At 41.2% G+C, this 13425-nt stretch overlaps 1 protein-coding gene across 1 annotated transcript in view; it reads right to left on the minus strand.

Annotated features, from left to right (window-relative positions):
- The window catches only part of tmem117 (transmembrane protein 117), a gene marked incomplete at its 5' end in the record, with an annotated part of 38646 nt that overhangs the window by 19908 nt on the left and 5313 nt on the right, over nucleotides 1–13425 (minus strand). Inside the window, 1 exon segment of the mRNA XM_035665795.1 lies at nucleotides 2107–2239. Coding sequence (XP_035521688.1) covers nucleotides 2107–2239 — 133 coding nt within the window.

Raw genomic sequence — 13425 nt, forward strand, 5'->3', positions numbered from 1 at the left:
CTCCCACATACACATAAATGTCCCAGATAACATGAGCGAGGTGCGAGACGTGAACAATATGTGGTTGGTGTGTGCGGGATGCCCTGTCTAGCCACCGGAAGAGCATCCCCTGCAGTGCACTATCATGGCTAGATGTCAAAGCCGGCTAACCCATGCCAAAATACCTACCCTTTAAAAACCCTTGGCAGTAATAATACCTCACGGTGGCTTGTTCTTTCAGTACAAATGAAAAGGAAAAACACCATTCATTCCCACAGAGGGGCAGCTGCAGCCACAAAGGGATATTTTACTTTTCCTTTGTGCTGTGGCAAAAGAGAAAACTACAACAGTCTTGCTGCGTGCGGTGGGAGGCAATGGTTGGAGTAGTGGGTGGGTGGGGGCGGGAGGAGTTGATGCAAAGAGGGTTTGGACATAGATCAAAAGCCTTAAGTTTCCCTGCATCATCAGGGCTGGAGCACTTCTCCCTCCCGCCTCCTCAGCCTCCATCACCTTTTTGCTCACTCTGCTGCATTCATGCTATCGTAGCGCCGGAGCTCGTCTTCTGAGGGGTGTCCTGGCAGAGTGTGAACATTGTTCTTACATGTCAGTCTTGAACAGAGATGTGAACACTAATGGTTTTTGGCAGGGAACGGGTCCTCGGTGGACACACTGCTGGAGCAGAAAGAAAACAAGCAGGAAAGAGGGACAGGAGGGAGGGAGAGAGGGAGGGGGTCGGGACGAGAGCAGAAAACGACCAGGTGCCTTGGCAGCGCCGAGTTCACTCGCTTTACAACAGCACCATCTGTCTTTGTGAGGAGAGCTTTACAACGCTAGAATAACCGACACCACTGCTCGACACGCATTTAGAAGCAAATAATTATGGGTGAGCTTTGGTGTTGTGTCAGCCAGTTTAATTGTTGAACGAGCTGTTATGGATGTTTTTTTTTATATCCGGACAACTGATGTGGCTAATATGAGCAGAGAGTGTGTCCCTTGCACATGTAAAATGGATATAAATTATATGTTACGTCTCTAAAAATGTCTGAGTAACTCATTATTTTTTTCCTGTGTATTATCCTAATGTCATCTAGTGAAACAATCCTGACAGTTAAAACATGCACTGACAAGACTAAAAAGGGCCCCTTTTCACGACATTTTCGAAGCTGAAATGAGAGGCAGTAAAAAGGAATCCTCTTTGTGACAGATGCACTCAGTGCGACTGCAAATGTAACTTTTCCCTGAGCAAGCAACATTCATCGTCTCAGCGGACCTGCCTCTCTCCGCTCAGCCGCTCGCTTCCTTTTTCTCGAGCCGACCAGAGAGCGGGACAAGATGGATGCCGATGTCACCGCGCTGGCCGAAGTGACAGATGGGCTGATTATACAATCTCATCCCTCTGGCCATAGGAAAACACAACACCTTGCCTGCTAGCTAATAGCCTTCATCTCCCTGCACCTTATGGATAGTTGATGCTTGTTGTTAATATGGAAAAGCAGCATTGTATGGACAGATCCCATTACTGCCCTGGCCTCCCTTTTGACAGCTTGTACTTGAATAGACACCTGCCAGGCTGTTTATTTTTTTATTTTTTTTTTTTTAACAGCCCTAACAAACAATGGTAAATCACCTTGTGGCGACCTCGTGTCTGGCTGGCTTCAAGGGCATGTTTTCCTTCCTCGAGATGGACACATTGCAAATGCATAAACGGATTCCTGTCACAGGCTTGATGTGTGGGTGTCAAGCTCTGCTGTGCACAGTGGTTTCTCAGCAGGTAAGCCGGTGCAACAGGAGCAGAAAACCAAGGCCCAAACTGAGCGAGACGTGGCAAAAACGTCTTGGTTTCCGGCCAGAGAGGTGTCAAAAAATAAGTCAAGATCATGGGAGAATAAGTGCGGGTGCTGAAGGTGATCTTTCAGGATTAACCACCCTCCCCTTGTCTGCCCCTACCTGTGATTTAACGTCGGGGCTGATTAATCAGACTGGCATCGAGTCTCTGTTCAGGCGAGACGTTTAGATCAATCACGCCAGCCAAAGGGGAGCGCACAGTGGCTGTAACAAATGGGAAGCAGAGAATGAGGGAAAAAGGGGTAGTGATAGAGAGAGAGAGAGAGAGATTGAATGGCTTACTTCATGCTTCCAGCCATCAGCAGGAAAAGGTTGTAGATGTGTGAGAAGATGAAGAGGAAGAGGATGGTGCTGAAGAACATGGTCATCCAGGAGCCATGATCCTCGCGGAACATTTTCAGGCGCAGGTATCGACCTAAAGGGAGCATGACAAGGACACTGCTATCAGTGGCGGTTCAAACAGCATGTCAACCCTGCGAACATGTGTGGGCCATGGAAAATGGAGATGAAAGTAAACAAATGAGTCACACAGATCAATAATGTCCTACTCTGTCAGACACGTGCCCTTTAGAGAACGAAATTAAGATTAAAGACCACTTTGAGGTGTCACTTCCACAGCCTTGAAGTAATTGTCTTTTCCTGACCAGTATCAACAGTCACTATTTCATCATTAAACCCAACAGAAAATGTTCTGCATACACATCATTTCATGTGTCTGTTGGACATGCTGTCAGTGGACTAATGCTCACTTGTATTTCGTGATGGGAGTTCTGCATGATTAGAGAAATTATTCAAACGTTTGTGACCTGTGGTGGTTTTTTTTTATTTATTTTTTTTATATATAGTCCTGGTTCATAGTCAAATTATGGAGAAATATCTCTCTGGCAGAGCATGAGATTGGATTGGGATATGCAGCCTTCTGCACAGAACATGCAATCACACGAGCTTGTCCTCTGGTGGCAGCACTCAACAAAACTCAAAAACAACATGGTTTATTATACGCCTGTTAGCTTGTTGTATTTTGAAAAAGAATACAGTTGGTGCTTTTAGCTCCTCTGCGGCGAGCTACAGATATAATGACAAACCAATTTTTATCTTGGCTCCTAATGATACATTTTCTCATCAGAGTGGGATGCAAAAGCATTACTAAGTGTACTGTAAGTTACTGAGACATCTGAGAAATAGCGTGTGATGCAATTAGGTGTGCATAATGGAAATGCACAAACACTGTCAGAGTCGCTCGCACACTGCTTGGTTGAGAAGCAATCTACGTCGCACATTTTGAGTGTCCGTTACTACCAACATCATTCAGACCTGGTCAAATATGATTAGAAGGTAAGTAAAGGGGTACTCCATAGATTTTGTATTGCCCTTTCATATGGTTAGATGACTCACAACAAACAGATTAAAAGAATGACAATACTTAAGCAACAGAGGCTCAGATATCCTGATTTGTAGTCCCTTCTATTGGTGAAGCTTCAAAACCACTGGATTCTACATTTCCCATAATGCAACCAATAGCATAATTTCACCACCAATTTTGTAAGACTCTTGACGGACTGCTACGACCTGTAAGGTGAGAATAATGTGACTGAAACACTCGGTAGCCTTGCTAGCTTGTACTGAATAAAGAAAACACTGTCCTTGACAGCAAAGACAAAAACAGCTTGATTTAATGTTAACGGTAAGAAATCTGCCATCTGTTCACCGCTTCTGTAGCAGCAATTTTAGCCAGTGCTGACTGTTGCTTTAATCAACATTTGGGTCAAAATATGTACGGGGTCGGTGACAGATACTCGATATCACTAGCATAAACCGTCCTCATGCAGTTAAACCCAACCATGCCAGCGCTTCAAGGTTACCCAATTGACTGTTAATTAAGAAATCCTCTATGAGTAATGTTGGCTATACACCTTCATTTCCGCTACTTTACATATTGCTCACACACACACTTCCAGGCTCTCCCTCTGCTTCGACTGTACAAGCTGTGATCTGGTGCCAGAAGCGGCCATCTTCCCAGGAACAACTCTTTGTTTTTCTCTCCTCCAGCTCAGTCAGCATCCCTTTGAGTTACAGCTCCTCGGAGAGCTCATTGTGTTTGTGTCCACACACACATACAAACACACACACACATGCACACACACAGCCAGAAAGACAGCAAAGCAGAATGCTCCATTTAATTCCCCATTACAGCCTGGCTGGTTTATTCTCTGATAGTTTTACATGCTGTTCAACCTCAGCTTACTCACTTTTAGTTTTTTTCTGCTGTGCACATAAAAACAAAGATGTTGAGATTCCTATGGAGATGAAGATCATTGTTGAGTTAAGTGCAGTCATAATGAATGAACCTCCTGAATTAGGTTCAAATGTATTTAGCAAAAAATTTCTCAGTAAACAACAGATCTGCAATGTTAGTTTAAACTTTGGTTATTTAGTTTTTGTGAACTTTACAGAAGAGAACATAAACTTGAATATCCTCCTAATAACACTCAACCTCAGAATTTTTTATTTTTTTTTGCAAAAGCAAAGTAACCTAGTGTGAGGGCCCACCATACGTCTTGCTCTGTGGTATTTCAGGGCTCATCACAGATGCATAATTGAATTGACTTGCATGGGTGAACTTAATTGCCTCCAGTGCCAATGAGCCCTGGCTTAGATGTAGGAGCACAGTGTGTATCGGCAGATCTGACTTTTAAAGCAGCATGCCGCGCCAGCGAGCACGGCCGCTATCTTGCAGCCTATATGTGCAGGATTTAACTAGGGGGTGATTCAAGACTATTCCAAGCTGTTTGAGTCACTGCACCTCCCAACAGTAGAGGACCCTGATAAGGGGTGATTTATGAGCACCGTCTACTGCTAGGCCTGGCCCAGCAGGGGAGGACAACAACAACAACAACAACACACGGACAAGGCAACCCACACACAAACACAGGCACAGAAAGAAAGAAGAAACACAGAGAGAAGAGCGGGAGACAGTTGTTATCCGTCTTTCTTACTTTCACACACTCACACTGCACACATGAACCTACTCGTGCTGACCAAGCTGGTGTATAACTCAAAAGAATGCCATTACATTTTGAATACTAATTTACAGTATTATCCCTTTAATGCTATTTATAATGCTCTGTTTGGGATGAGATCATATCCACTGCTCCTCACCTTGGTTCCAAATGAGAATCAAACATGCAGCTGTGTCTCCATCTAGTGGTAATGGACGGATGTACACCAGAGAGCATCTTTTCAGTCATCATAATGTGTGCTTCTTGAATTGCAGTTTTTGTAAACACCATAAACACCCTTTATACAAAATTCTCTCAACTTTTTTTTATTTATTTATTTATTTTTTTTGGGGGGGGGAGTCCAATACTAACCTAGAATTTAAGAGGAAATTATTTTCTGCTGTATCTTTCTTTATAAGTAGGGCTTTTCCTGTGTTATGAGGGTACCTCTATCACTGTGTCCTTGTGTCCATTTGTATTAAATTATCCTGAATTCCATGTCTGTGGCTGAAGTGCAAGTTGTCCAGATCATTTGCATTTGTGAAAAAAATAAATCTAGTTTTGCAAATGAAAGCTAATGACCACACTGAGCACACTGCTGTCCTTTTAATAAATGAACTAACTATAACTTAATGTTCAGGTTTCATTGCAGAGGAGTGTTAATTCGACTATATGGTCACTTTGGAAGCTGCAGTTTGTGGTGCTGCTGAATTGTATTACATTACACTGACAGGTGTTTCTATTAATTTACCACATTTATATCAATGAGAGTCTAGATGAGGCTAGATGAAAAACACTTCTCTGTATAATGCAGTACAATTTAACAGCACCATAGTGCATACAGTTGAATCAATGCCTCTGAAAAACACACAAAAACAGAACATTTATAAGCTTCATGAAGGTAGGATTTACTGCAGGTCTGCTGTATACCAAATTAACTGGCAAATGACTTAGTTCAAATTCAGAGTAATTCTTAAGTGCATAACAAAGTTTCAGTTTCAGTCTCAGTCCACATTATCTCAGGCAGTCAATGGATTCAAACTGCCCGACATTATGGTTGTGCGTCTGTTTCTCTGTCTCATAATGAGATCGTATGCAATACTTCTGGGAAGTGCTCAGGTTATAAAGTCCTGAGATTTATAGGAATAATCCACTCACAGGACATAACAGGCCCTGGCCTGGAGCCAGAAACACAAACATAGCAGAGACTGTCTGATAAACACGTGCAGCGGCGCACTTGGATAAGCAATTATGTATCTCAAATGTTTTAACAGTAGTTTTGTTTAATCCTCTGTTTACTGTATTACGCACACACACACACAAACACACACACCCCGCCAGTCTCACAGGTAAGGCAGTGCACTGGCAGCACCTGACAGAGAAGCATACAGCTGCTGGAGGAGGAGGAGTGGAGTCTCCATTCATCATGATACCGCTCTTCAACAGCAACAAGTCTGACATGACTAAAGGAGGCAAGTACAATCTGAACCTGAAATACTTTTTTTTTCTACCTCTCTAAACATTTTAGCATGTTTTAGGACCAAACTGTTACAGTATTCTACACAAAATGTATTAAACATTCAAATAATTACTGATACAATAATGGACTAATACACTTTTATTGAAGTCATTTTATTCCTGCTGTGACTGTTGTGTAAGTAATGTCTGTTTTAAATATTGTCTACATTATATAAACCCCTTTCTTTTGTAGTATTACTTGCTGTGTAGCTGTGTGATTAAAAAAAACCCTGTGTGTTTCACACATTAAACTTCATCATCACAAAATTGAACATAAAAACTTGGCATTTTCTCCCCTTTGGTGGGTACTGACAGGTTAAGGTTAGGAAGGGTGACATGATTTAGGTTAAATGTGTAAGTTGTTAAGCTCGCTCACCTGAACAAAATGAATGTATTATCTCTGATTAAGTGCAAACAGAGGCTGACATAGTAGGGGTAATAAATCAGCAGTCCCTAGGTATCATTGTTCACTTCCTGGACACGCTGGTGACACCCAGAGACTATGGAGACGGCTACTGTAAATAAAGAGGGCCCTGGGAGAGAGTGGGTGAACACATCTTACTTGAAGTACTCTGTGAGAACAGGGCTCAATAAAAGAGTCAATAAAACAACGACCTATACTATTCTGATAGTGATTAAACTCTTGACTGAAAATACGGATGTCACATAGAACAGAAGATCTACAGTCTTTCACAGAGCTTAAACTCCTGAAAATGGATCATAGGTTTTTACTCAAAAGATAAGCAAAACCGTGAATTAATGTGTATCAAGTCAAGCACACAGAATATTAGCCTTTATGTTGTATTAGAACTGGCTCATAAACAATCATTTCGTTATGCATGTTTTAATCTGTTGCCTATAAGATAATTAATTTAGTGACAGAAGGTTTAAACTTTAAAGAAAAGTATCTATGAGACAATTTGGTTCAATTATCAATTATTATGTGACAACTTACCTGGCAGATCTTAATTGATATATGCTTTAACTATCCAATTTACTAGTCACAGGGAGTGCTGTGCATCATGTCTTCTGTGGCTTGGGAGGAGCTTTGACAGATCTGATAAAATCACTCGAGACATTTTAACAAAAAGCGTGTGTTACAAACATTATGTCTGTAATAAATGTACCTGTCATTGAGGGTGGAACAAAAGACACTAATGAACTACATTATGGAAAGTGTAGGAATCAGTGTTTCTGTATCTTGACCTACACTAGGAACTAAAGGTCAGGATGCGTCAGTCTCTGCTGCATTGATTTTGACCTCTCTTCATTCCAAATACAAATGTTGGACAACTATGCAGTCACAGATGAACACCAAAGTCTTTAAATTCACTTTCTACAATATCTACATACAGCAACTATGGTGGATAGATAATTGAAAGATTGTGGTTATAGGAGATATACTACAGTTAGGTAATGGTTAAGGTTAGGCAACCAAAACACTTGATCAAAGTAACGCAGGCTGATGGTTATGGTTTAATAAAAATGCAAGCATTAATTGTAGGTCTGTGATGGGATGCAAACTCCAGTCTCCTGATATGTTAAATGTGCAACATGCCCATCCGCCGCCCCGACCTCTACACCCTTATTTTCCACATCACTACATACAGGGCACAGTGCACAGTTGCCGAATCAAATATGGAAGTAATTCCTGAGGATACTAGGCTGTTCTTTCTACAATCTGTCTCTCACAAGCCCTCCAACTTTATGGAAGTGCAGTACTAAAATGCTGGACTACTCTTATTTCTCAACACATATTAATATATTACTAATACAGTTGCAAAACTGACTATGTCTCCTGTCCTTAAATCCCAGAGGTGTTTCTGGAGTTCCTGAACCAGTCAACAGTATTCTGCACCCAGTTTGACAATGGCAAGTGGTATTGCTACATCCTGCTGGTTATCTTCATGTTTGCCCTTCCTGTGGGGATTCTGGGAAACATAGCAGCTCTAATCAACTACACCTGCTTCAGGAAAACCTCGAGCACCAGCAATATTTTCCTGTTGAACCTGGCTCTGTGCGACTCAGCCTGGATTCTCACTCTCCCTTTCACCCTCTACTTCACCTTCCAGAGACCGTACCTCAAAGACATAGCGATCTTCTGCCAGTTCAGGAAGATCTCGTTCAACATCAACATATACGGCAGCATCCACTTTCTTGCTCTTATTAGTTTTGATCGCTATGTTGGGACAGTGCACCCTATAAGCTCTCTCCGCTGGTGGGATGTGGGTAAAGCCAAGCTATGCTCACTATGCACATGGGTCGTGTTGGTCCTGAGTTCCATTCCTGACTTATTTGTAACTTTTGCTATTGAGCGACCAAAAAATTTAACCGTGTGCATGGACCACATCCAAGGCCCTTTGATCTACATCAAGACAATCACCATTATCAGAACAATAGTAGGCTTCCTGCTACCGTTCACCAGCATGCTGGCTTTTTACATCATGACAGTTCGTGTTTTGAGGCGTCTCCCAAGGGGTAGAAGGCATAGAGGAGCCCAGCGGACGGGAGGGAAGCCTCTGAGGCTCATCACTGCCGCCATACTCGTCTTTGTGGTTTCCTTTGTGCCGTACCACGTCATGATCATGACCCTGGTGTTCATGAGGATCCATAACCAGGTCACGCCATCTAACACCAACGTCCTGTATGCCTCCTATGAGTTCTTTGAGGCCATGTGCAGTGTAAGTAGCTGCCTGGACCCAGTGTTGTATATTATGGCTAGTGAGCAGTTCCAGAGGAAGCTGCTGGCCTTGAAAAGAGCCCGATACCGGAGACTGTGCTGCAGAGCCAGCAGGAGGGTTGGTGTAATTGGGTGAATCTAATGCCTGACTTTTTTGCCAGTTACCTTAAATTGCCTCGACTGTATTGCTATTACACATCTGCCAGTAGCAGATGTTAATGGTACCTTGGCCTAAATGGTTATCTTGGCCTAAAGCATGCGTAAATTGCACTATTATGGAACTGGAATTAAAGAAGAAACTTGACTTCTTTACTTACAGCAATATAAAGCAACGGTGGTTTCATTCTCATTTGTGCTTTACATCTTCCACTTCTGATTGATAGATATTGACAAAAGACATTTACACAAGTAGGGTTGCAACCAACAACTGTTTTCATTATCAAGTTATTCTGATGACTATTTCAATTTACGAAGATGTAAAACAGGAAAGCATCAAATCCTTACATTTGAGAAGCTGGCACCAGTTGATTTTTGAAAATGACTTTAAATAAGTATCTCAACCTGATTAAGAGTATGTGCAGTTTAGGTGACCTCAGATTACCTCTGCAGCTGTATCATAACCAAAAAAAAAAAGCACAGGTGAATGAAAATGCCATCCTATTGCTTCATTGCAGCACTGGTGGTATTAACACCTGTTAGTCTTATCAAAACCTGCAAAAAAACACCCGCCAACACTTCCTGTTCAAATTGACAACAGTGCAGTGAACTGGACAGCGCACATGGAAAATGTGATCAAAATGAACAATGAAAGCAGTAAACACCAGGCCTTGAAAAACCAAAACATGGCACATGTTTTGTCACAGTTAAAGATACCATCATATCCATATTGATTTGATGATATCAATAGCACAGCCTTTCAATCTCAATCACTGCTCTTTGTATTCAAGTCATCAATTCACGTATATTATGTCCAAACTCTTAGGGCAGCTCCACTCTTCCTGAGCACGTACTTTACTCTATTTTAGGCTTCAGTATGGAGCTCTACTGTATCCTGTTTTGATTTGAAGCATCAGAACAACCATCCTGACCTCCTTCTAATGATCCTAATGAACATTCTCCCTCAAAACACAAACCCATAGTGAGGAGAGCCGTAGCAATAGCACTGCCTGAATCTTAGCATGTACACACATAGCTTACCCATTCATCACACATTTGCTGGGCCGCAGCATCACGGGGGTTTGGGGAATAGCCATCACTACAGCCACTAGCTTCCCCAGAGCAGGACTCCTCTGTAACTACACGTCTGGATAATAAATCAGAGGTGGGAAGTGACAACAGAACTCCCTCCACAGGGAAACTGCAGCAAGTAGAGGCGAGACACAGAGAGCCTGCTACTGGGCCACTGTGCCAATGTACCTGTTCCAGTAGGCCTGTTCGATCATTTCATTTAGTTATTTATGGCTTCAGACCAAAGGAGTCATACATTTCAGGTAAACAGGCAATTTCCTTTTTGGCTGGTTTCCTTTGTTTGCTAGCTCTTGTCATCATTGCTGCGTCTTTGTCTGCTGTGCAAACACCTTTGTTTTTTAGCCTTTACTGCAAGCACATGGACATGAAGTTCACTCCACGAGCACAGCACAATAATAATGTCTTTGTGAGAAAGGAAAATGATCTCTAGGTCTACAAAATGTTGCAATATATTTTTGGGGTGGAAAATGTCAACGGCTTATCATCTTGTACTTGTATCTCTGTGTAATGATTTTTGTGGAATAGATCAGAATCAAACTGCACTTCAACATTAGTTGAGATTTTGGCCACTTGGGGGCAGTGCAACACGTTAAGACGACACGTAAACAGAACAATGGCGTATTATCTTTCAAAGTTGATATGATTAATGTCTTAACATAGCCCATTTACTCATCTAGGAGGATAAGAAGCAGCAATAGAATGCATTTGGAGTTTGTTTCTGGGCACTCTATGAATTTAAGTCCATTATTAACATTCATTAGAGATCCGTTTTGGTCTCAACCAAATCCTGGGGAAATAATCTATAATCTATAATCTAAATTAGGGGTGGGTGATAGGATTTTAAAAAATGAAAAACATTGATTAGAGAAGCTTTAATTCTTAGCTTAATTCTTATAGTTAAGCTGTTGGAGCAAACAGACCTGGACAACAAACAAAAATATAACCCGGCAGGAATGTCTACTGTAAAACAGACAATAACACAACCACAGAGAAATGCATACTGCCCTGAAATACATCAAAGAAATCAACATCCAAAAGATAGCAGTAGTATAAATTCGGCTGCAGGGGCACAGCAGTGCACTGACACCGGAGCGATCATACATTATTTACAGCCTCTGAGGCAAGCTAATAGAGACTGGCATAAATTGATGGAAAGTGTAAAACATTCAGCTCTACAGGGCACTATAAGGCTGTTGAAGGCCGAATAGTCATGAGGCTGATAATTATGCAGATTACTGCAGATCAGTTGTATAGATCAGCCTGGGCCATGGTGCTGTTTGTGCAATCTTTGGCAATACACAGTACAGATGCCAGAAGAGTGTCAAGTATTCAGACAACGAGATGGAAAATTAAAAATATACATCATTTTAATGCCAAAACAGAAAATTAATCTGCAACTACTAAACTGAGTAATTGTTTAAGACATTTATTAAGTAAAAATGCCAAACATTCCCTTGTTGCAGCTTCTCAAATGTAAATATTTGTTGCCTCATTCTGTTTATGTTATTGTAAATTACATATCTTTTGGGTTTAGGTTTGACCAAACCAGAAATTTGAAGACACCACAAGGGGCTTTTGGGATATTATATTTTATAAACTAAATTCTTTATCAATTAATCCCCCGCACAAAATAAATAAATCGACAATCAGCTAATTGTACCCCTCCTTATATTAACTTAATAAACAAAAAGTTTGATAGTTTTATAACTAGACATATGGAATAAGTAATGCAAATAGAACTGTTCAGTGTGAATGTATTAATGAATCCAAAAACCATTGATTTCATATTTATGTTATTTATATTTATATGTCACATTTTCAATGGTAGAATTTTTGTCTTTGACATTTATTAGTTATGTTGAGACATAACAGAGGTGGTTTTTGCTTTTGCCGCCTTTTGAAACTCCACACAAAAAGCATAACGCAAATGCACTTGCAAATGCACTTGCACAGTAGACATGTATTAATTGGAACATATTTAATTTACAATGATATTAAAAGACTAATTGTTTTGGCACTAGTATGAATATACACACAGATAATAATGCTATCTCAACAGCAACAAATACTCTCAGAAACATACACAGACAAAAAAATACCCGACAGCGACACACACACACGCACACACACACACAAAAGCATGCAGAGAGCCCTTATCCTGCCACCCACCCATCCACTCCTACACACGCACGCGCACACACACACACCACTTTGACCCGCAGTCACACAGCGCTGTACATAAGCCATCTCAGCCTTTGCGTGGCACAGTAATAATATATGACAGAACCCAGATGGCATCCTTTAGGCTACAATCATCAAGATCAGGGAAAGAGGACGAGAGGCACTCCAACAACATAGCAACCAATGACATGTCTCACCCTCTCTCTCACCCTCTCTCTCTCTCACCCTCTCTCTCAACGACCACACACACACCACACACCACACAACCACACACACACACACACACACCAGTGTTAACAGCTCTGTGATTTACAGATACAGGTTTTCACATTTCTGTCAACTTTTCTTGTGCTGTTCACACTCATCCAAGTGGAGATGAGCGGTCAGTGTTTGATTGAATCTAAGTGTCGGTAATAACATGCAAAGTAGGGTCTAATGCGGTTAGGAAGACACTCTACATGACTCAAAATTACCCTTCAATTTATCTTTTGAAGTCTCAAAGCCTTGGAGATAGGTAGGTGAATATATTATGCTAATCTAGGGACTGATGCAGCGTGAGAGAGAAATGAGAAGCACTTCCACTTTTCCCATGATGGAGATAGACCATAAGATAGTCATTTACTGCAAAGGTAGGCCCGTGATAGGATAGGCAACGCTTCAGTGCTGTGGGGTTGTTGCACTTCATCACTGTGGAAAGAAACACTAGTTGTGTATGAAGCGTTTGTTATAAATATTAAATAACTTAAATAACACCAAATCTGTCACATTTAGACATCCTGAATGATCAGTTCATTGCTAAAAGATTCATCTTCACAGCCGCACTGAGAGATTACTGGTCAGTGCAGTACAACAATACCAAAAATAATCTACAGTAGTAAGTGTACTTGTCACAAAGATGTTGCAATATGATAGCAAACAGTCTTTGTTCAGTGCGTAGCATTTAGGAGCCTTTATTAGTAGAAATGTAATATAATA

This window comes from Morone saxatilis, unplaced genomic scaffold, assembly GCF_004916995.1.
Source record: "Morone saxatilis isolate NCDOM2014 unplaced genomic scaffold, NCSU_SB_2.0 Contig2, whole genome shotgun sequence".
NCBI lineage: Eukaryota > Metazoa > Chordata > Actinopteri > Moronidae > Morone > Morone saxatilis.